At 55.3% G+C, this 20,001-nt stretch overlaps 2 protein-coding genes across 4 annotated transcripts; both read right to left on the reverse strand.

Annotated features, from left to right (window-relative positions):
* Positions 1-275: 275 nt before the first annotated feature.
* Positions 276-6,855, reverse strand: THAP3 (THAP domain containing 3). 3 transcript variants are annotated; one of them, XM_082468042.1, is made up of 6 exons: positions 6,711-6,794; positions 6,254-6,319; positions 3,947-4,139; positions 1,669-1,731; positions 1,218-1,322; positions 276-983 (listed from the first exon to the last, which is right to left on the reverse strand). In XM_082468042.1, exons 2-6 carry the CDS (start codon positions 6,268-6,270, stop codon positions 723-725), a joined length of 639 nt encoding a protein of 212 aa, XP_082324168.1. In that variant the 5' UTR covers positions 6,271-6,319; positions 6,711-6,794; the 3' UTR covers positions 276-722. The 3 variants fall into 3 exon arrangements, with proteins under 3 accessions (XP_082324168.1, XP_082324167.1, XP_082324169.1); XM_082468041.1 differs by lacking the exon at positions 6,254-6,319 and having other exon boundaries at positions 6,711-6,852; XM_082468043.1 differs by lacking the exons at positions 1,218-1,322; positions 6,254-6,319 and having other exon boundaries at positions 6,711-6,855.
* An 889-nt stretch (positions 6,856-7,744) lies between these two features.
* Positions 7,745-15,753, reverse strand: PHF13 (PHD finger protein 13). Its single transcript, XM_082468026.1, has 4 exons — positions 15,268-15,753; positions 12,817-12,918; positions 10,876-11,410; positions 7,745-10,425 (listed from the first exon to the last, which is right to left on the reverse strand). Exons 1-4 carry the CDS (start codon positions 15,745-15,747, stop codon positions 10,199-10,201), a joined length of 1,344 nt encoding a protein of 447 aa, XP_082324152.1. The 5' UTR covers positions 15,748-15,753; the 3' UTR covers positions 7,745-10,198.
* Positions 15,754-20,001: the final 4,248 nt, after the last annotated feature.

A 20,001-nucleotide genomic window follows, 5' to 3' on the forward strand; every position in this document is an offset into this window, starting at 1 on the left:
TGAACCACGCGGCTTAACTTGAAGCTGCAGATCAGTTTTCTGTGTCACACATTTGCCTGAGAAACGGAGTCCAAGTTAGGAGGTCACATAGGCTAGGATTCCTGTTTTCTTTAACTAAAGGCACCTTTTGTTGGTAGTCAAAGGTGGTCATGCCCTGCTGGCTCTGCAACAGGAAGCAGGCAGGCAGGCGGTGTCAGAAGCGGCCAGGCACGGCAGGAGAGGGAACCTCCAGCCAGCGTGCCCTTGTTTTTAAATAAAGGAGGAAACGCGCAGCGCAGTGTAGGAAGACACTTTATTACGCTGCTCACTCACACCTGGCCGGGCAGGGAGGCGCTCCTAGGACAGAAGCCAGCCTCAGCCACTTGGAGAGCCGGCCGTCCAGGCGACAGGGGGCCACTCGCTGCCTTGGAGAGTGCCGGCGCCCCTGGGCCCAGCTGCCCCTCGAGGAGACGCGTTCCGTCCCCTCTGGGGAGGGTCAGCCACACTGGCCCAGGACGGCTCCTCAGGTTGTGGTTCCGAGGATGCTGGGCCAGCTTGTGCTGGAGGGAGGACCAGGTGTAGTGCTCACGGCCCCGCCCCTCCCAGCCTGAGGCCACTACACTTCACACGAGGTGGCACGGGCCGAATGTCAGGGCAGGACCGAAAGGTCCGCCCACGGCCAGAGCCCCGAGACCACTGCCCCTCCTCCTGGTGGCTCGGCGGAGAAGGCCCAGCTGGCGGGCTCAGCTCTGCTGCCCCGGCCACAGCCTGGCCTGGAGTCCCGGCTGCCCCACGCCGCAGGCACGCAGGCGACTGGACATCTTCCTCATCACCAGCCTCTGGGCCTTCAGGCGCCTGCGGAGCTTTTCGTTTTCCTTTAGTGTCAGGAAGAGTTTTTTTTTCAGAGCGTCTAAGTCCAAAAGGGCGTAGCTGTGATCAGACGGCTGTGTGGGGCTGGCCGGTTGACCAGGGACCCCAGTGGCTTCCGGTCTGTGTGGCGGGACCTGAGGACAGAGGTCAGTGAGAGACAAGCAGCGGCCAGGGCGGCAGGACGCACTTCCCCAAGCCCTCCCGAAGCCCAGAGCCGCCCAGTCGCAGCTCAGTTCACGGGTGAGGTCTGAATCCAGGCTACACGTCCTGGTGCTCTGGTTCAGGCACGTTTTCTTCCTTCTGTTTGAAGCAAATCCCCTCGAGCTGAGACCAGCCACATGCTGCCTTCGCACCTGGCCCGGCCTCACCTGTGCTCCGGGGCCTCCAGCGTCCGGGGGCAGCTGCAGCGCTTCGAGCGTCGCATCCACCTTCCTCCCTGGGCCACCCTCCCCGGCCCCCGTCTCAGGGAGGACCTGGGAACGACAGGGCAGAGGAGGCCACTGACTGGCACAGAAGCAGATCCTCCCCGGCTGTTACTTGTCTGTCCTGCCAGTGGTCCCCTCACACCACCCAGGGGCAGCCGGGGCGCCTACAGAAGAGCCAGCCTCCTCCACGGCCTGGGGTCAGACCCTTAGACACGGAGCAGGAGCCGGACGTGACCAGCTGCCACTGCTTGATATTGAACAGGAAGAAGGCGGCACGGGAGGCTTTGGCTGTCCCTTTTCTAGGAAACAAGAGAATCCAAACCCAGCAGGCCAGCCTGGCGGGCAGGTGCAGCGGCTCAGTCCGAGCGCTCGGTGACCAGCAGGGCAGACTCACCTTTCCCTTCTCAGAGGCAGCATCTCCACTCGGGCCGGCAGGGTCTGTGTTCTCCCTCACCAGCTGCAAGAGACACGGAGCTGCTGCAGACGGGCCCCGGGGTACGGGCAGGAGATCCGCGCCCCGAGAGCCCGCACCAGGCCTCGTGTGTCTTTGTCCTCACGCTCCGCCGGATGAGGCTCAAGTAAACTGCGCCCTGAACCCAGCCCAGCTCTCCTCTCACCATCCCCGGCTCCCTTCCTTCTCCGAAGATGTTCCCAATCTCGGGTCAGAGGCCCAGTGAAGCCAGGGACCTGTCTGATTTGTACGTGTTGCCCCAGGGCCTGGCACTCTTCAAGGCACACAGTAGGTGACTCAGAGTGGCAGCCGGCGTAGTGGGAAACATCCAGCTCAGAGCCTGCAGCCCCCAGGGCCTCGTCAGAGCTGAGCTGGGGCCAGGGGGGCCAGAACCGACTCTCCGCACCCCCAGGCACCGGAGGCGCTAAGGAGCAGGACCACAAACACCCCCCCAGTTGTTAACCTGGAATCGCTGACTTCGGGGCAAGCAACTTACCCCAGAGGCGTGAAAGTAATCACACGGACTGAACGGGATGGGGTGCGGGGTTCCTAACCAGCGGACATAAGTTTCAGGTCAGCAAAAGGAGTAAGTCCTAGAGCCCCGTGGTACGACATCTGTGCCTACAGTCCACGATACTGTAGTGCACTGTGCTGTGCACTTAAAAGTGTGTTGAGAGAACAGATCTCACGTTAAGTGTTCTTACCACAATGAAATGTGTATATAAAATGAAAGGCCTTCCATGTTTAAAAGAAAAAACCAAAAACTCCTGCATTAAGCACCTACTCGGTGCCAGGCAACGTTCTGGACGCTGGCAATAAAAGCAGCGGAGCAGAGCCCGGCCCGCACGGAGCCTCCACTGGGGCAGGTGCTCACAGGTGCCAGAGAAAGCGAGGGGCAGGACAGGAAGGACGGCAGCGGGGGCTCCTACAGGCACTGGGAGCCTGGACTTGGGGAGGGGGAGGCCGAGAGACCGGGCAAAGGGAAGATCGAGGGCAGGGCGCTCCGGGCGTGTCTGCTGGCAAGTGGCAAACGGCCGCCTGCCCCTCCCTGCACCCTGGAACTCAGGGTTCCCATCAGCTCCCTCCCTCTCGTTCCCAATAAAAACAAACCAGCATGGGTACCTGCAGGCCCTGTGTGTGTCCTACTGCTACTCTGCCTCCCAGGCTCCAGTGGGTGCCCCGCTCGGGCCCTCCCTCTGAGACTGGGTGCACGGTTAGGATTTACTATGATTCACTATGATCGCCTCACGGCTTTGAGCTCCAACTGTCCTGCCGTGAGCCCTTCTGGGCCAAACCTGCACATCCTGCCCCACCAGACACGTCCGCCCCGGCGTCCCATCGGGACGTGCACAGGACCGTTTCCTCAGGGAATCTGGGACCCCCGGTCCCCAGGGGCCCAGAGCCCTGCTCTCCCGGACCACCTCCCTCTCAGCCCACCAGGTCTGCAAAGTCAGCCCGCTCCATCCCCCTCCCATCACAGCACCCACCTTTGGCTCAGGCCACTGTGACTGCCCTCACCTGCGATGCCACAGTGGCCTCCGAACCAGCTGCCAGCCAGAGGGACCTTCCAAAGCCATGTCCCTGCCCACGGGCCTCCCCCAAAAACCTACCACCTGTCCAAGCCCGTCACCAACTGTCCCCTGCGCCCTCCAACCAGCCTGAACTGCTCCTGAGTGCGCCCAAATCCCCACCACCGCCAAGCCTCTGCCCCGCTGTCCCTGTCCCCTCCAGCGCTCTGCCTGCCGCCACCATCGTCCTCCTGTGCCCCGGACGGGGCTCTGAGCCAGCGCGGAGCAGCCACAGGAGGACCTTAGCGGGGACCTGCCGGGTGGCAGTGGCCCAGCCTCCGGCTCCTCGGCCACAGGCCCCCGAGCCCGGGCTGGCAACGAGCAAGAGGCGGACGAGGTCTGAGTGCGGCGCGGCCGGGAAGGCCTTCGCCGCCCTCGAGCCCACGTGAGGCCAAAGTGAAACACAGGAAGGACCGAGCTCTCGGCACCCTCGCCCGTCAGCTGCTTCCACGGCATCTGTTGTGAAGCGCGACTTATTTTTAAAGCAGCTTTAAATTGCGAATTCCCTGAAGCGCAGGGCAGGGCCTGCTGGGCTCCGGACGCCGAGGCCTGCCAGCGCTGCCCTGGCTGCAGTCCTCGGCCTCCGCTGTCCCCGCAAACGACACCTGCGCCCTGCGCCCAACCCACCGCCGGGGCCCCGCGGCCGCGCGCACCTGTGGGGACCCCTGGAAGGCGAACACCGTGGGCACCGCGTTGTGCTTCAGGTTCTTGCGGTTCCCAAAGGCGCTGAAGCACTCGGGCCGGAAGTGCTCGGAGCAGATGACTGTGTGCTGCTTGGGCTCGAAGTCGCCCCGGCCGATGTTCAGCACCCATTCCTTCAGCAGCTCCGGGCGGCTGAACGGGAACCTGGGGGCACAACCAGGAGGCGCGAGGGATTCGCGGGGCTGAACGCAGCCCTTCAGGGTCCCAGGGGCCTTTCACATCCCCACACGGCATTTTACTGGACAGCCTGGAAAATTCAGTAGCCTCGCCCTGTTAAACCACATCTATTTTGGGAAGCTTCCGTCGCGGCTGTCGGCGGCATCCTGAGACCGTGAACGTGGCCAAAGAGCCCAAGCAAGCTGCTCCCCGAGCCACATCTGCCAGGTAGGCCACCAGGTGGGCCTCCATTCCGGCTCCGGTGCCGGGGAAGCAGGAGTGGAAGAAACAGCCCCGCCCTCACGGAGCCTACAATCTAGGGCAGGGAGACAGCCGGTACAGCAGACAGACACGGACTGTGCAGGAATAAGCAGTACGAAGTGGTCGGGGAAGGCCACCTGAGGGGTGACATCGGAGCAGAGGCTGCAGGGGGCGGGACAGAGGGCCGCGCGGTGTCGGGAGGAAGAGCAAGCGCCAAGGCCCGGCAGGTGTGAGGGGCGCCGCGGGCAGGTCTGGCTGGGACAGAGCAAGAGGAGGTCGCGGGCCTCGGGCAGAAGGGGCTTTCCCAGAGGCTCTGGCAGAGGGTGACGGGTGAGTCCGCGCCCCAGGTGGCTGGGACCAGGGTGTCGGCAGGAGGGCGTGCGGAGCGGGCAGATCTGGGATGTACCGTGAAAACCAGGCAGTAAGGTTTGCCTGTGGGCCGCGAAGCAGAGGAGGAGGGAGTTTCACGTACTAAGACTGAGGGGGAGTGGGAGGGGCAGCTTTGGGGGGTCAGCAGTTTGGTTTTATATGTTAGATGTTAAATTTGAGGTGCCTTTTACATGTCTGAGTGCTGAACGAGTGGCAGGTGGACATGCGTGTCTGGAGATGTCACTGTGGGCCCGTGCCCAGGTAAGGGTGGCAGAGCCATGAGCCTGAGTGAGATGGGCACCCTGGGGAGCGAGTATGGACGGGGGCCAGACAGGGGCATGGCCCTAGCCCTGAAGTGCTCCAGCGTCTGTCTGGTGTTGGAAATGAGCAGGATCCAGCCAAGGGGACTCAGAAGGGACACTGTGACAAAGAAAGAGGCCGAGAGGTGTCCTCGAAGCCAGGTGGGAGGGGGTCTCAAGGCATCAGCCGTCAGCTGTGTCACAGGCTGCAGAGAGATCAATTCAGATGAGGAGGCACCACTGCACGTGGCATCATAAGGGCCACTGGGGACATGACAGACCTCATTCGTGGGAGTGGTGGGGGTGAGAGTCTGACTGGAACGGGAGAAAACCAGAGGCAACGCCACCCCCAGGTACACACCCGACTGACGCCTGTGGATACAGGTGCTGGAAGGCAAGACCCAGCAACAATGCCCAGAGCCATGTGCCCGTAATAGCCAAAGAAGAGAGGCACCCAAATGCCCTTCAACTGTAGAACAAGTCAATTCTGGTAAACACCTTCCTAAAACACTATGCAGCAATGAAAAGGATACGCTGCTGCCGCCGGCAACATGGAGGGCTCACAGGCACAACGTGAGCAAAGCACAGGAAAAAGTGCAGCCTGTGATTCCATTCAGCGAGGTTCCAGACAGGCCAAAGCAGTCCGCCTTACCCTTGGGCACTGGGAGGATGAGGGGCTGGAAGGGGGAGCGGTCGGGGTCTCGTGGGGGCTGTGATGTTCTAAATTCACGGCAGTCACACGGGCTGTTCACTTTGTTAAACTGGTTGGGCTGTGTGCTCATGATTTGTGCACTTTTCCGTCTGTGTGTTACATCTCAAGAGACACATTCACTTCGAAAAAGAAAACGCTAATAGGAGGAGAGCAAGTGGAGACAGGAGAGCGGCAGCCCTTTGGAGTCCCGCTCTGAACAGGACAGAGAAAGGCGCCGTGGCTGGAACCTAAAAGAAAGCGTGCGACACTCGACCGATGGGCAGGCGGCCGTTCACTCGGCCGGTCCGGCATGCGGGGCGCGCCGGGCGCGCAGGGACTGACTCCAAAAGCTCCGCCGTCCTCCCGGGGCTCCCGCAGAGCCCGAGGTCCCAGCCCCGCGCGCCCACCCGCTGGAACGTTCTCATTCCTCCTCCCCACCCTTCCTTCCCGGCATGAGGCCGGGAGATGCGAGCACCGCACACCTGAGAGACGTCAGCATCGCTCATCACGCAGCAAATACTGAACACCTACTACGTTCCGGGCAGCATCTGAGAACGAGATACAGTCCCCGGGCCGCGGAGGGGACGCACGCCAAGTAACCGCAGGGGCGCAGCGCTGAGCGCGCCCCAGGCCCGCCACGGCCTCACCCGCGCGCGGCTCCCCGGACCAGCGGGAGGCTGTGCGCCGGCGGGCAGGTTACTCAGCCTCTCCGACCGTCTCCCCGCGCGCCCAGGCGGCCGAGGTGGCGCCGGGTTTCCCGGGCTGGGACATCGCCTGTTCCCGGGCCGCCGCCCCTCCGCGAAGGGCTTGGCCGCACGCCCTCGGGCCTGCCAGGGGCCGGGCAGCGGCCCCGGCGTCCCCACCCCCCGCGCGCCAGGCCTGGGGCTCCGGCGGGGGCCGCGGCCGCCGGCCCGGGCGAGGCGGGCCCCCGCGCCTCACCGGTGGAAGGTGAGCTGCTTCCTGCGATTGCTGTAGCGGTTGCAGCACTGCCGGGCCGCGCACGACTTCGGCATCTCCAAACACCAGGCCCGGCTGCCCCTAACAAAGATGGCGGCGGCGGGGCCTGCGGGAGGGGCAGGGACAGCAGGAGGGGAGGGGTCATGAGACGGGGCGGGACTGGCCAGTGGAGGTGGAGCGAGCGGTTGGGGTGGGGCCTGCCGGGCGCGGCAGCGCCTCGAACGGGGCGCGGCCAGTAGGAGAGGAGGGGCCTGCGGGAGGGGTGGGGAGGGGCGGGGAGGGGCGGGGCCCACAAGGAGGCTGGCGAGTGAAGGCGAGCCGGGCTCTGCTCCGCGGCTAGCGTCTCGCGCAGTGCCCGCGACCCGCGTCAAGGGGTGCTTCTGGGCCCAGCTCAGTCCCAACACCCCCAACTGGGCTGGCCGGTGCAGGTTTCACCCCGGTTCGCTGATGCCCGTCACCCTCACCTCTTTGCTTTGGAGCCTCACACCCACCCACAGTCTTGGACAAGGCTCACCACCCACTTAGGCCAGTATGTTCAAGATTTTAAGAGGTGTTGATTCACACGTTTTGGCAGCTCCGACGTCACAGGAGGAGGTACTCGCTGACCACTAGCTGGTACCAGATTCTTAAGGCAGACGCAGCTGACTGACTGAACTGGCTCAGCCACTTGGGACCCCCAAATGTAAAGGGCAGAAGGAGCACCCGGGGCGGGGGGCGGGGTACGCTAATCCCGCTTGCAGAACCTGAGGAGGCTGCAGCTTTTACAATGCAGGGTAACCACTCACTGGGATTTAAGCTAATGCACAATGGGATGAAGAAACTGTGAAAGCTATTCCTGTCATTCCTACTGCGGTTTGTTTCTGGAGAATTTACTAGAAAAGTATATTAAGGGCTGTGAGCATTTTCCATCCTGCTAAACCAAACTCAGACTCTGACTTCCCAAGTCTTCACTTCACTAATCATGGTTTGGGGGTGGTGATGAACAGTCTTTCAACAGAAACACCTGAAGCTAGACATGAACCTCAAAGTAGCAATATATTTATTTACAAAATATACAGTTTCACAGAAACAGCTTCGCTTTATACACATAAGCTTTATAATTACGCAGAACCATGTAAACGATGTTAAGTGTCTGGCCTGGCCAAAGTCAACGGGAGGGGCCTACTTTTGGGGTGACAACTTTCCCTCCCCCTACTCCATTAGCCTCCAACCAGGAGCCCCTAGATGGGCCGCATCTAATTTGCATAAAGCTGATTGCAGCTGCCCAGCTCAATCTAACAGAAAAACCAAGGTGTCTTGACTTCTTAGACACCAGCCACAGGGGTAAACCTGTCAAAAGAACAAAAAGGAAATGAAGGAAACAGAAATGGAGATGAATATCAAATGCCTTCCAGAGGCGTCACCAGGAATTGACTCTTCTAAGAGCAATATGGCAATTGCCAGGGTTGGCAGTTCCACTCTAAAATCACACCTATTCTTAAACACACTTTAAAAAACTTTGCAGAGTTTTGTTTTTTTCTTTAAAGAGAGAAACACTTTGAAACTTTGGCTACTCTCATGGTGAAGAAACGGGACAGGCAATGTCATGGGGCAGATCTTTGGCAAATTCCTCTCCAGCTTTTCCTGGACGTTTGCCCTAGTCAGAGCCAGACAGTTGTCTGAGGAGAAGGTTGTTTCTAAGCCAGCTTCTTACTATTTTTCTCTACAGCAGAACTTCTCCCTTGGGGATCTTCACAATAAAATGGGTTTCAGAAACTCTATTTTTGTGTTAATAGAAGCAACAGAATTAAAAATACAACAAAAAGGCAGTTGGCTGGTCAACCATGAAAGATACTAGGACAAAATATAGGCTCTGATTAGCCAGTTACAGTTCAACCCCCCTGGTGCTTCAGTGAGAGAATGTGGACCAAGTTCACCTGGTGGCCCTGCACAAGGGGACCATGTGGAGAAGCCCCCAGCAGAGAGGCTGAGGGTCCATCTTTTTTTTTTTTTTTTTTTTTCTACTTCCTTTTTTTGAGAGTCCATCTAGATGTAAATAAATATGACTGACTTGGGCATCCTTCCCTTTTCACGCTTTATAAGAAACAATGTTTATGAAAACATACCCATCGATTTACAAAAAAACATTTTTGAGAACGAGTATTTGAACTGCTAAAGAGCAATGTCAATTTCAGAGACAGCTGAAGCCCTCCCTCTCCCTCGAGCCCCAGAACCACCAGTGTCCCGGGCCACACTGCCCTCAAGCAAAGGCCTGCAGGGGCTCCAAACTCCCAGGCTTCTCCAGAGCTGGACTGCACAGGGGTCTCCCCAGTCCAGGGTCCTAGTTTAGATCTAAGGAACTCTGCACAGTTCAGTGGTACATTCCTGGAGACCGATGTTACCATATCACTCACTCACCACTTCAAACCAAAAAAAAAGGCTTCAGAAGTCCTAACCTTGCCCCATGGAACCAGCAGGCCAGCCTGTATGAGGGGCATACTAAGAATAACCCATCGGAGAGGCCTTCCTCCCCATTTTCCCTTACCCCACTACATAGAGGAACACGGTTCCCCAGTGACTGCCTAACCTTTAATGCTGCTACTAGAAAAAAGTGAGGGAGAGAGACAAGGAGAGAATCCGAGTGCCCCCTCGCTTGAAAACAGCTTGCTGGGCACCCCCAAGGCCCTCAGAAGCCAACTGGAGAGAAGGGGAACCCAGGCAGAAGTATACCAATACTTTTGGCTATTTCGTGCAAAAAGACAGGTTTTTTTTACATCGTGCAAAACAGGAAACTGAGTTATGAACACGGGCCACCTTGACCACCCCCCGAACCGACCCCCCTCCCTTTCCACAGAGAAGCAGCTGCATACTGTCCCTTTTAACAAACAGAAGGAAACCTGGGGGTCACTAGCTAGCCCACCCCCAGGCTCCTCTCAGGGTGAGACCAGAGGACTCCAGCGGGCAGCCCCCAAGGCAGGGGAGAGGGCGGACCACTAAGGGAGGGGCAGCTTTGATGGTTGCTGTACAGACACCTATGGCAAAAGACTTACACTCGAGAAGAAGCTTACATGTATGGCTGTTCATAAACAGGCCGGGGAAACTGAACATCTCCGCTCGCCAACACAGCGGAAGCAGGAGTAACAGCTAGCACTTGTTCCAGTCGGCGGGAGTTTGTTAACAATGAGAGTAAGAATTCACAACTACCACGTACCCTCATCTCCAGCTGGACCAAACCCACTGCGCTTGGGTGTGCAGTCCACCTCCACTACAGAGAACACAGCTCTAGCAGCAGCTTTGGCCCACGAGGATTTTATTCAGTCACTGGCTATGTACAGTTTATACCTTGGACAGCTGGTCCTTTCGCTTAGGCACCTGAATGGCAGGGGTCTGCCCGCACCAGAGCTGAGAGTTCTGTGCTCAACTAAGACCAGGGCCAGCAGGCCCATCGTCCCTTCCGATTCCTCGCCCACAGTCTCCTCGCTCTCCAGGAGTCAGTCCAGAAACAGCTTCCGGGAGCCCATTCGGGACCGGTTGGAACGGCGGATGTCAAACTTGGAGTCCCGGCACTTTTGGCAGACAAACACTTCCGGAACGTTGGACTTCCGGATTTTCGCACAGGACAGGTGAATCCAGGTATGGCACTCATTACACTCTATCATGGGGCGGCCAGCAAATGGCTTCATGCAGAAGCAGGTGACGAGGTCCCAGGAGTCGTCGTCTGAAAGGAGAGAACCACGTAAGAGGAGGGAGAAAACTTCTCACAACCCCTCTCCATCAGGAAAGCCGCTCTCCAACAGGACAGAGCAGCTGAGCTGCGGTGAAACAGATTTCAAGCTTCACTTAAGGGCGATACTTCCCTCTCTGAAAATGCAGCAAATGCACAAAAAGGGCACTGAAACGTGTGGCACCAGGAATTACCTACGAGGTGTCTACTTACGAGCTGCGTTATTTTTACATTTCGAGGTCTGTTCTGGAATCTCAGCTGTCCTCAGCTGTGATCACCCCTTCCTAAACATCGTGGCATCCACTATCTTGCACCTTTTCCCCTGAAGGTGGTAGGGCACGCTCCACTGTCACACTCCAAGGAAGGGACCGCGCTGAGACCCCTCTTACCATCCCCTCGTCTGACCACCCGCCCGTGGCACGCCGTCCTTCAGGGGCCACTCACCTGAATCCACCATGATGTCCTCATCGTTGCCGGTGCTGTCCTCGTCCCGGAATACCACCTGCTTGCCCTGCCGGACGATAGTCCGTTTGCCTTCAGTTTTTATCTCTTTGACCTGATCCGGTGACACGGTGGCACAAGATCCACTGGAAGGAGTGTCAGAGTCCCAGCCCGAGCAGGGGTCGCCAGGGGCCTGGGGGATATCCTGCAGGGTAGGGCTCGTGGGGGTCTCTGCATATGGGTCAGCGGCTTCCAGCTGCAGCAAGCCCCCCATGTAGCCCTCCTTCCCGGGCACGTCACTGTCCCTTCGCTTCCTCTTCTTCTTCTTCTTCAGCTTGTCAGTCTTCTTTCTGTCCAGCAGGAAATTACTGGGCTTGGCTCGCTGCAGGAGGGTGGGCTGCAGGTGGCCAAAGCAGCGGTCAGAGACTGGCAAGGGCACGGTGGACGAGATGTCGCTGAAACCAGCATCCCAGCCATCGCTGTCAATGGTACCAGCAGTGCTATTGGCAGGGCTGGGGCTGCTCCTCAAAGGGAGTTCCTGAAAGGACAGAGACAAAGGTGGCGGGTTCCGATTATCCCAACCAGCCCCCAGCACCAAGAGCTGGCCCAGAGCAGAGCTCCCCAGGGCCCCCAGCCAGGTCAGGCCTGCAAACGTGGGAAATGCACTGGAGCTTCCCAGCTCTCACCAGCATTATTCTTTAGGAACAGTGTCATTAGTTCTTTAGTGTGACCTTCCAGCTAGAACATGAACCCACAAGGGGGACCCTCCAGCCCTTGCTAAACCTTCCCCCTGCCCGAGTCAGGAACTTAATTAATACTCAATACATATCTGTGAAAAGAGTGCTGAAGACACCCTCACACTCTTACCTTTCCTGATTGTACAATCTCCCCTCAATTTGTCCTCCCAAAGGATGTACTTTTTTAATTAAGTGAATGTAAAATAACTGTGAGGATTTTCTGACGTCTCAAAATATTGCAAAATCAAAGTAGGTAATTACTGCCCCAAAGCAGTGAGTTCAACTCTATGGTTCCTTCAGATCAGTCAAGCACTTTTATTTGCAAATAGTGGCAACGTTCTGCATGGCACGATGCAAGCATTATCCACCTAGCTGGTGACAGAAACAATAAGCCAGTGCTGGGTTTGGCCTCCTAGAAACACTGGATTCCTTTCTCTTTAGCCTTACATAATATGAACGAAGCCCCTGAAGTTTGAGCACCATGGCAGCACTGGTCCACAGTTCTGCCCATTTCTCAGCAAGAAAAGAAAAATGTCTTCATTTACATGGGATTTTGGCCACGAGTCCCTGAAGATTCTGCAATGTGGTGTGCACAGCAACCGGGAGGCCACCGCCAGGCAGGGCAGGGTGGACTGGGCCTGACCATCTGATCAGCTTGAACCCCAGGCTCCACCACCGATTAGCCTGTGACCCAGGATAAGGAGTTCCCTCTCTGTGCCCCAGTGTCCTCATCTTTAAAATGGAGATAAATAGGTTATTCCCTAGCAGTCCAGTGGTTAGGACTTGGCACTTTCATTGCCGGGGCCCAGGTTCGATCCCGGGTCGGGGTAACTATGATCCCGTAAGCCACACAGCGCAGTGCAGCCAAAATAAACAAACAACAAATAAAATAAAATGGACATAAATAATAGCTCCTACCGCGTATCATTACAACGGCCAAAAACGAGCACCTGGCCATAGTAAGCCCCTGATAAGTATTGGCCACTAAGAACAGGCAGACATCAAATACATTATTTGTAAGCAAACTTTGAAAGTTTATCAAACTATTTCGAGACAAGCCTGCACCACTTCCCAGGCTGGTCCAACTTTGTAAGATAGATTTCTGCCCGACTATTGACTCAAGTCGTCCCAGGGAACCCCTTCCAGAGCCACCACCTTGTCACTCTGGTTTTGTTGCTGGCAAGAAGTCAAAACTGCTGAAAATTACCTCCTTCGGATAAGGGATGTAGCCTGCATAGGCCAAGACAAAGGTGCAGAACTTGTTGAAATCCTCCACGGTCCTGCGCCTCTTGGAACTGGGGGAATACTCCTGTTAACAAGCGAGGAAAGAGAGGGCGTTTGAAAGCAGACACGTACAGGTGGGGTCGCAGAAACAAAACTAGGCAAGCTGGGGCTTTTATGAGCTGCCACTCACAAACACACTCTAGATTTACAGACACTCTAGAACAAGATAATGGAAGTTTGGGTCAAGAAAGAACACAGTTTTTAGAAGTTGAAAGAGAGGGTATTATGATGTTATGCCAAGAATACGGGGAAACTGGCTAGGAGATAAAAGCTTGCACAAAAGTCTATTTCTTAGCACTCATGTGGCTTTTTTTTGACACTATCTGTTAGTTTCTACAGGCCTATCAAGAGCCTTTTTTGCCACAAATTTTCCACTTTGAAAATAAGTTCCTGCTGCAGCTGTAACTAAAGTCTTTTAAGTGACTTCAAAAGTCAACTACTCCTTAACATTCAGAGCTCAGACTTGGGACCCTGGACCTGAATCTCACCTGACCCCTCCCCAGCCAGGGCTGCGTGAGGACCCCCTCCTCCTACCCAGCTCTCTCCTCCAGAGGAGACACTTCCCCGGCTGGTCCCTCCATTGCTCCAACATCCGGGGGCCAGGCACCCAAATATTCCCCAACTCAGAGAATAAACCAGAAACAATCCTGCTACTACCATTTGCACGCTAAAGATGAAATACTAGAAGTTTTGGCTTGTGTGTCCCATCCCCATTCAAGCAAGAAACGCCCTCGACAAGAACAGATTTCCTCCAGAGGAAGAGAGGAGCTCCAGGAGAAAAAGCTCTTATTTGCTCCTAAGCAAAGCAACTGTGTTTCACTTCGGTTCATTCAACTAGCGCACTCAGATTTTCTGCAAGCATTTCATCACCCACCCCAAGCCCATCCTTAGGAGCTCGGCTAACACCTCCGGAGCCTAAGGGCCCGCTCCACGGTAGAGTGAAAGGGGGGGAGGAAATGAGGCGGTGGGCTCCCGGGCCCGTCCCAGCCCAGCGCGCCCGGAAAACTGCGCGGCCCAGGCCTGCTGCCCGCAGGTCTCCTTCCAAGGGCTACACTTCTTTTGATTTTCTCAACTCGGTACTAGCAAACCACCTCTGACCCCACCCCTCGGCCGCCCGGACCCCGGAGTCCGCGCGGTGCCCAGCCCTTCCTGCGCGGGGGAGAGCCTGCCCCCTCCCCGGGAAGAACTGACCGCCCTCCCTCCGGCCGGGTGGGAGGGCCGCGGCCCTCAAACTCTCGGGGAGAAGTTTTATTTCGGCGGGGAGCATGCAGAAGTGGGTCAGCAGCCGGGACGGACGCAGAGTGGAAGGCGGCGGGGGCCTCGGGCCCGGGGCGGGGAAGCCGCGCCGCCCCTACCGCGCCCGCCGCCCTGGCTCCGCCGCCTGTAGAAAAAGCAGATGGCGGTGCGGCCCCCTCCCCGCCCTCCCGCGGAAACCGCCCCCCGCCGACACTCGGCCCCGGAAGGTGCGGGGCCCATCCCGCGGGGGAGGGGGCGCGAGTAGCCGGGCACGATTCGGGCTCCGGTACTGGCAGGCCCCGCGAGCCCCCGAGGCGGCAGCGCGGCGGACGAGCCCGATCAGCGCCGCCTCCCCTCCCCCACCCGCCCGCGGCCAGACCCGCACCCCGGACTCGGCGGGCCTCAGAAAGGGGAGGGGGAGGGGACCGCGGCGGGGCGGGGGTCGGCCGGGAGAACCGAGGGCCGATCCCCGGAAGGAGGGGGAGCCGGGGCGGGGCGAGTCGAGCTCGGGGGAGGGGGCCCCGGAGGGGGACTCGAGCGCACGCGGGGTGGGAGCAAGGCTCGGGCCCCCGCGGGGGTGGGGACCCCGAAGGACGAGCCTCCCCCACCCCAGCCGGAGGGGGCGGGGGCCGAGCGGGAGTTAGGGGGCGGGGCGCGGGCCACCGGGCCCGGGGGATTAGGGGAGAAGGCGGGGGCGCGCGGAACGGAGTCCCCGTCCGAGGGGGCCGCGAGCCCCTCCGGGAGGGGGTGGGGGATTCCTCCGATAAGCGGAAGCGCGGGGCGGAGGCGGCTCGGACAGAGTCCCCGGGGGCGGGGAAAGGGTAAGCCAGGCCGGCGGGGAGGGGCCGGGGGCGCAGACAGGTCCCCGGGCTACGCAAGGCCGGGGAGGGGTGGTCGCGGCAACCTGAGGGAAGCGGCGCCGGGAGAACGCGGACACCCGCGGAAGGGACACCGAGAAGAGGGCGGGCGGGGAAGACCGGGAGCGGGCCCGAGTGGGGGGCGGGGTTGGGCACCCGGGGGGCGACGAAGGATAGCTGGGGGAGGGGAGGGCGGCGCTCGGCCGGCGGGGGTCCGGCTCCGGGAGCGCAGGATCGGTGTGGGGGCGGTTAGGGGCTATCGGGGAGCAGCTCTCACTCACCTCCGGGTGGAAAGCGGCGGCGCAGGAGTCGGAATCCATGTTCAGGGTGGGGGGCGGCGACAGCGGGAGTGCAGGGGCCGAGCTGCGGGCGCTGGGCCGCGGGGCCGCTCGGGGCCGGGGGCTCCGGCGGCCGCGTAGGGCGAGGGCGGACCCGGGAGGGGTCGCCCTGACTGGAGATGATGAGGGGCTCGGTGTGTCGCGTCCCGGGCACTGTACTCTCAGGCCGGCGGCTCCACAGCCGAGCAGAGTTGTCGATGCAGCTCCCGCGACCAGCGCGACTGGAGAGGCGGGAGAGTCGCTGCGGGGGGGGCGGCGGCGGCGGCGAGCGGGAACCCGACCGGCTCCCCGACCTGACGCCCAGTTCGGCTCGAGTCTCCGGAGGGAGGGCGGGAGAGCCGCGAGGGCTGTCGGGAAATGTAGTCTGGGGGCGACGTGAAGCGGACGGTGAAGGGGCGTGGCGCTGGAGCGGGCGCGGGGCATTGTGGGAGTCGTAGTCCCCGTTCCGCGGCCGAGGCGCACAAAGGTCCCCTCGAGGACTCCAACCCCCAGAGAGCTCCGCGGCGGGTGCCCGGTCTACGGAGGCGGTGGCTCCGGGACCTGAGACCTCCGGAGCGGGGGAGGTGCGGGGGCTCGGGCCGGCTCGGCGGTGGGGGAGGGGCGGCGCGAGCGGTAGCGCCTCGGTCTCCGCGGGGGCGGGGGAGGTCAGGGGTCGCCCCGGCGGATGGGGGAGGGGCTGACGGCCTTGGTAGCGATGGGCGGCGGCGGCTGGCGCCTCCTCTTTCGCCTTTGGGATTTGGGGTCTGTGCCCCTTTGTGGGGCTGGGGTCCCCACGGCCCAGGCGGGGGCGCTGACGTCGCAGCCGTCCCACGGGTGAATCCCCGCGCCCTGGACCGGGCGGAGCGAACTTGTTTTCGCGGCTGTGGCTTTTCTGGCCGGCTCCTCCTTGCCCTGGGGGTCCGGGACGGCGGATCGAGACCAAGCGGGGTGGGACCGCCCTAGTCTCCTCTGTAGGAAACACTGCGAGGTGTCGGGTTACCACCGCATTTTTAAAAACTACACCAGTGTTGCTGGTGTTTGAGAAGATGTTTGCTTTAAATACGCTTTTTTTCCCCCTCTTCGCCTGACCTTGAGACCACTCCTGTTTTCTCACTTTGCCTTGAATTATTTCCTGAATATATTCCTCACAGGATTACAACAGTGGGTGAGGCGAAAACCTGATAGAGATATTTGGTGTTGACATTGACTTTGTTTACTGATATTTAATTTGAAGAGTTGGCAGTGTTTACATGCTGCGCCGCAGAGTATTTTACAACTTTATATGTTGAAGGTTGATTGACTCCGAACACTTAGTTGAAAATTAACTGCTCTGATAAACTTACCATGAGGAGGCCTCATGTACTTAAATTATTTTTAATAACCATTTGAAAGGGAAAAAAATTCTGTATACGAAATGCAAATGATTCAATCACATATTTGGTAGCTTCGAAGACAAAGAAACTGTTAAAGAGGAGTGACATAAAATTTTAAATTCAAATCAGAAAAGTGACTCATCTGCATATACTACATCAGAGCGATGATCGGAAGAACCCCTAAAAGATGATATTCTTTCCGAGGTAGTGAGTGCTACATTGGTTGGCTCTTGCTATTTCGGTGGTTAAGATAATTCTGATGGAAACACTTAGTGGTTAAGAGACTGACTTATCTTAGAAATACTTCTCTAAGCCTCAATTACCTTAGCTATAAAATGTGTAACTTGCCTCAATAAGTAGTAGTTTACTTTTATGATTGTTGCCACTTTTTAAAATATTATTTTAGCAAGATCTTCAAAGATTGTAGGGCTCCCCAGAGGTGACAGCAAATTGAGGTGCTTTACAAAGCTAGTAAGCTAAAAACAGACATTGGATTTAGCCTGTGGAAACATCATTAACATCTTCTTGCAGACTTGTCACATTGATGTTTAGCCAGATTTGGAATGTTATCTGATCGGTGGGGCCAGAGCAAATGTCCTGAGGTTAGCCAGTGCTGCCCAGGGTCACCCAGGGCAACTTATTTTGCCTGAATATGAAAGGGCCAAGAAGGACATTATCCTATTGGTAGTTTAAAGGTGTAAATACCAAAAAAAAATAATTATTGGAGGTGAAGTCCAAATGAATAAAGAGAAATTTTTAAAAAACTGATCATTATTCCCTATGGTATAATTTTGCACGTAGTAAACATTAAATTCCCCCACCCACCCACCCAATTAAGAAACTGAAATAAAGAACTTGTTCATAGTCATAATGGGCTTGATGACAAAAGAGCCTAGAATTCAGGGACCTATATTGGACCACTCAGTCACACTAAGAAAATCCCAAACTTGGATTCTGTCATGTGACAGTGATAACTCTTGCTCAGAATAGGTATCCAATAGTTATTTCTTTAATAAGTTCTTAGTACACAGAGGCGACCAGTACATCCGGTGTTCTCTGCTTGTCTCCCTGCCTGCCACTCAGGTGAAATAGAAAACTTCAGAGGAAGACCTTTGTCTCTCCTTCCTTTGATTTCCCTTAGAATTTAGCCCTTTGGTTTAGATGTTAATATCTATCATCCCTTCCCTAGCCTGAGAAAGGACTGTAACACCAATAATTGACCCAAATTCAATAGCATAATATGTAGCTGTGGGGATAATAAAGCTAGTTTTCTCTGTATGACAAGCTTAGGTTTCTTCAACATGTTTAGTTTATTTCTCAGGTATACTGTACTACTCCTGGCCTCCAGGGGGCAAATCTAGAATTCCAAGATCAATGCAAGAGCATTAGCCACAGTAGCCAGATCCTTGTTTTCTGCTTTTAAAAAAAAAAAAAAAAAAAGACAAACACCTGCTGCTGAATGCTAACTGTCAGATGATTATAGTTACTCAGGAAAGAGGAAGAAAAAAGCCAACATTAGCACAGGTTATGACAAGTTTCAAAATACTAAGAATGGTTTCCCAGTAAGTAGCTTGAGAATGTAGTTCTTTTAATTGGGTTACCAGATATAGCTTCACCTTCCTAAATCTCACTAGCTACACTGCAGTCACTTGGGGAAAATTCAGGAATGCTTTGTGCCTCCGTTTTAACTCTCTGTGCTTGAGTGTAGTTATAAACATAACCAAAGGTTTATTTTTCCTGGAATTATTTTTTGGTGCTTCAGCTTTTTGCTCGGCTTAATAGGATATTCTTATGGATTTTTCCTATCTTAAGTTTTCTGCCTTTCTCACTCCCATTTCCAGGAGAGGAAAATAAGTGAAAATTCCTCAAAACTGTATTGTTTTCAACTTTTAGTACCTTGACTGCTGTATGAATATACATATGTGTGAATAAAAAAATTTTTTTAATAAAAAAATAACCAAAAAAGGAATATGTGTGAATAACTTTAAATCATTAATAAATTTCTAAACTAGGTATTGTCAACGTTTCATATAGTGAGGAAAATTACCTGTGCATAGAAGAGTCAAATGAATTTCTCATGTTATGGTTTATACAGGTAAAATATAAAGATTAATAGCTAACCCTATGCACCAAACTAAATGTTTTTACTTGCAGTATATCATTTATATATAATAATGCACTTAATAGAGAACTCTGTAACATTCCTTAAAGGAAGAAGTTTATACGTAGTAAGCGCATCACAAACCACACCTTAGGCAGCCCAGAATCAGAAAATATCAGTGTGTAATATGAAAAAGATGCAATCTCTTTTTGACTCTATAAATGCTATGGTATGTGTTCCTATATGCTCTCAAAGAAAGGAAAAAGGATGTAACAGCAGCTTTTAAAATTATCTCAGTTACCTCTTGTCCTGTCTGCCTAAAATCAGAATTCAAATATCAAAATTAAGTAGTTTTCATTTTTTTAATGAAACAGTACCATTATTTGTTAATTCACATTGTATTACATTATCATAAAGTTACGTAGACAAAGACCATTTTCATGATTTTAGAAGAGGTACACTTCTAAAACTCTCGTGGCTGAAGTTTAGTCTTTAAATCCATTTTCTCACAAACTATTGCTTTTTGGCTAGAGTTAACACCTTCCTCACCAAACAATGGTGTTTCCACCATGCCAGGGTGTTGGATGATATTTGAGAAGTTTAAATCCCCTTAGTTAATACAGTTTGCTGACTGTATCCATCACATTGTCATACTGCAGTGAATGAATTTCTCACATTCCCATTTTGAATGCATGAGATTAATGAGCAAGAAAAAAAAAAGGGAACTTAATAGCATGCTTGGGTTAGCAGGTTATTCAAAATTCCAAACACAGCTGATAAGTCTAAATCTGTTCCCTTCTTTTCTAACCACATTCCTTTATTGACTTAGATATATACACATGGCTTCAAATAATCTCCTGTTAGGTCTGGGCTATTAATAATATACTTTTTTTCCTCAAGAACTGAACTTTTATTTTGAACTTTTAATATTTCTTTAATACACAGGTTATATATGTTTAGTACAGAAAGACAGAAAATGCAGGCACGCAAAAACAGCAAAACAAACCTAGCCACCTAGAGAAAATGTTACCTTCACAGTTTTTTGGTAGGCATACGAACACATACAACAAATGGGGCACGGGTTCGATCCCTGGTCAGGAAACTAAGATCCCGCGTGCTAAGATCCTGCGTGCACCGCGTGGCCAAAATAAAAATAAATAAATTAATTAACAAATGGGGTCATACTATGGGTAATCAGATTGTTTGCTGGACATTATAACATGA

Source organism: Balaenoptera physalus (genome assembly GCF_965194825.1).
Source record: "Balaenoptera physalus genome assembly, chromosome: 1".
Lineage (NCBI taxonomy): Eukaryota > Metazoa > Chordata > Mammalia > Artiodactyla > Balaenopteridae > Balaenoptera > Balaenoptera physalus.

Excerpts from the sequence above, each read along its gene's own strand:
- PHF13 (XM_082468026.1), bottom strand. The coding sequence starts at position 15,747 with ATGCCCCGCGCCCGCTCCAGCGCCACGCCCCTTCACCGTCCGCTTCAC. Across the intron at positions 12,919-15,267 it reads CCGCCGCTTTCCACCCGGAG|GAGTATTCCCCCAGTTCCAA; the intron begins GTGAGTGAGAGC and ends GCTTGTTAACAG. Across the intron at positions 10,426-10,875 it reads GGACATCATGGTGGATTCAG|ACGACGACTCCTGGGACCTC; the intron begins GTGAGTGGCCCC and ends CTCTCCTTTCAG.
- THAP3 (XM_082468041.1), bottom strand. The coding sequence starts at position 6,784 with ATGCCGAAGTCGTGCGCGGCCCGGCAGTGCTGCAACCGCTACAGCAAT. Across the intron at positions 4,140-6,710 it reads AAGCAGCTCACCTTCCACCG|GTTCCCGTTCAGCCGCCCGG; the intron begins GTGAGGCGCGGG and ends TTGTGCCCCCAG. Across the intron at positions 1,323-1,668 it reads CTGCCTCTGAGAAGGGAAAG|GTCCTCCCTGAGACGGGGGC; the intron begins GTGAGTCTGCCC and ends TGTCGTTCCCAG.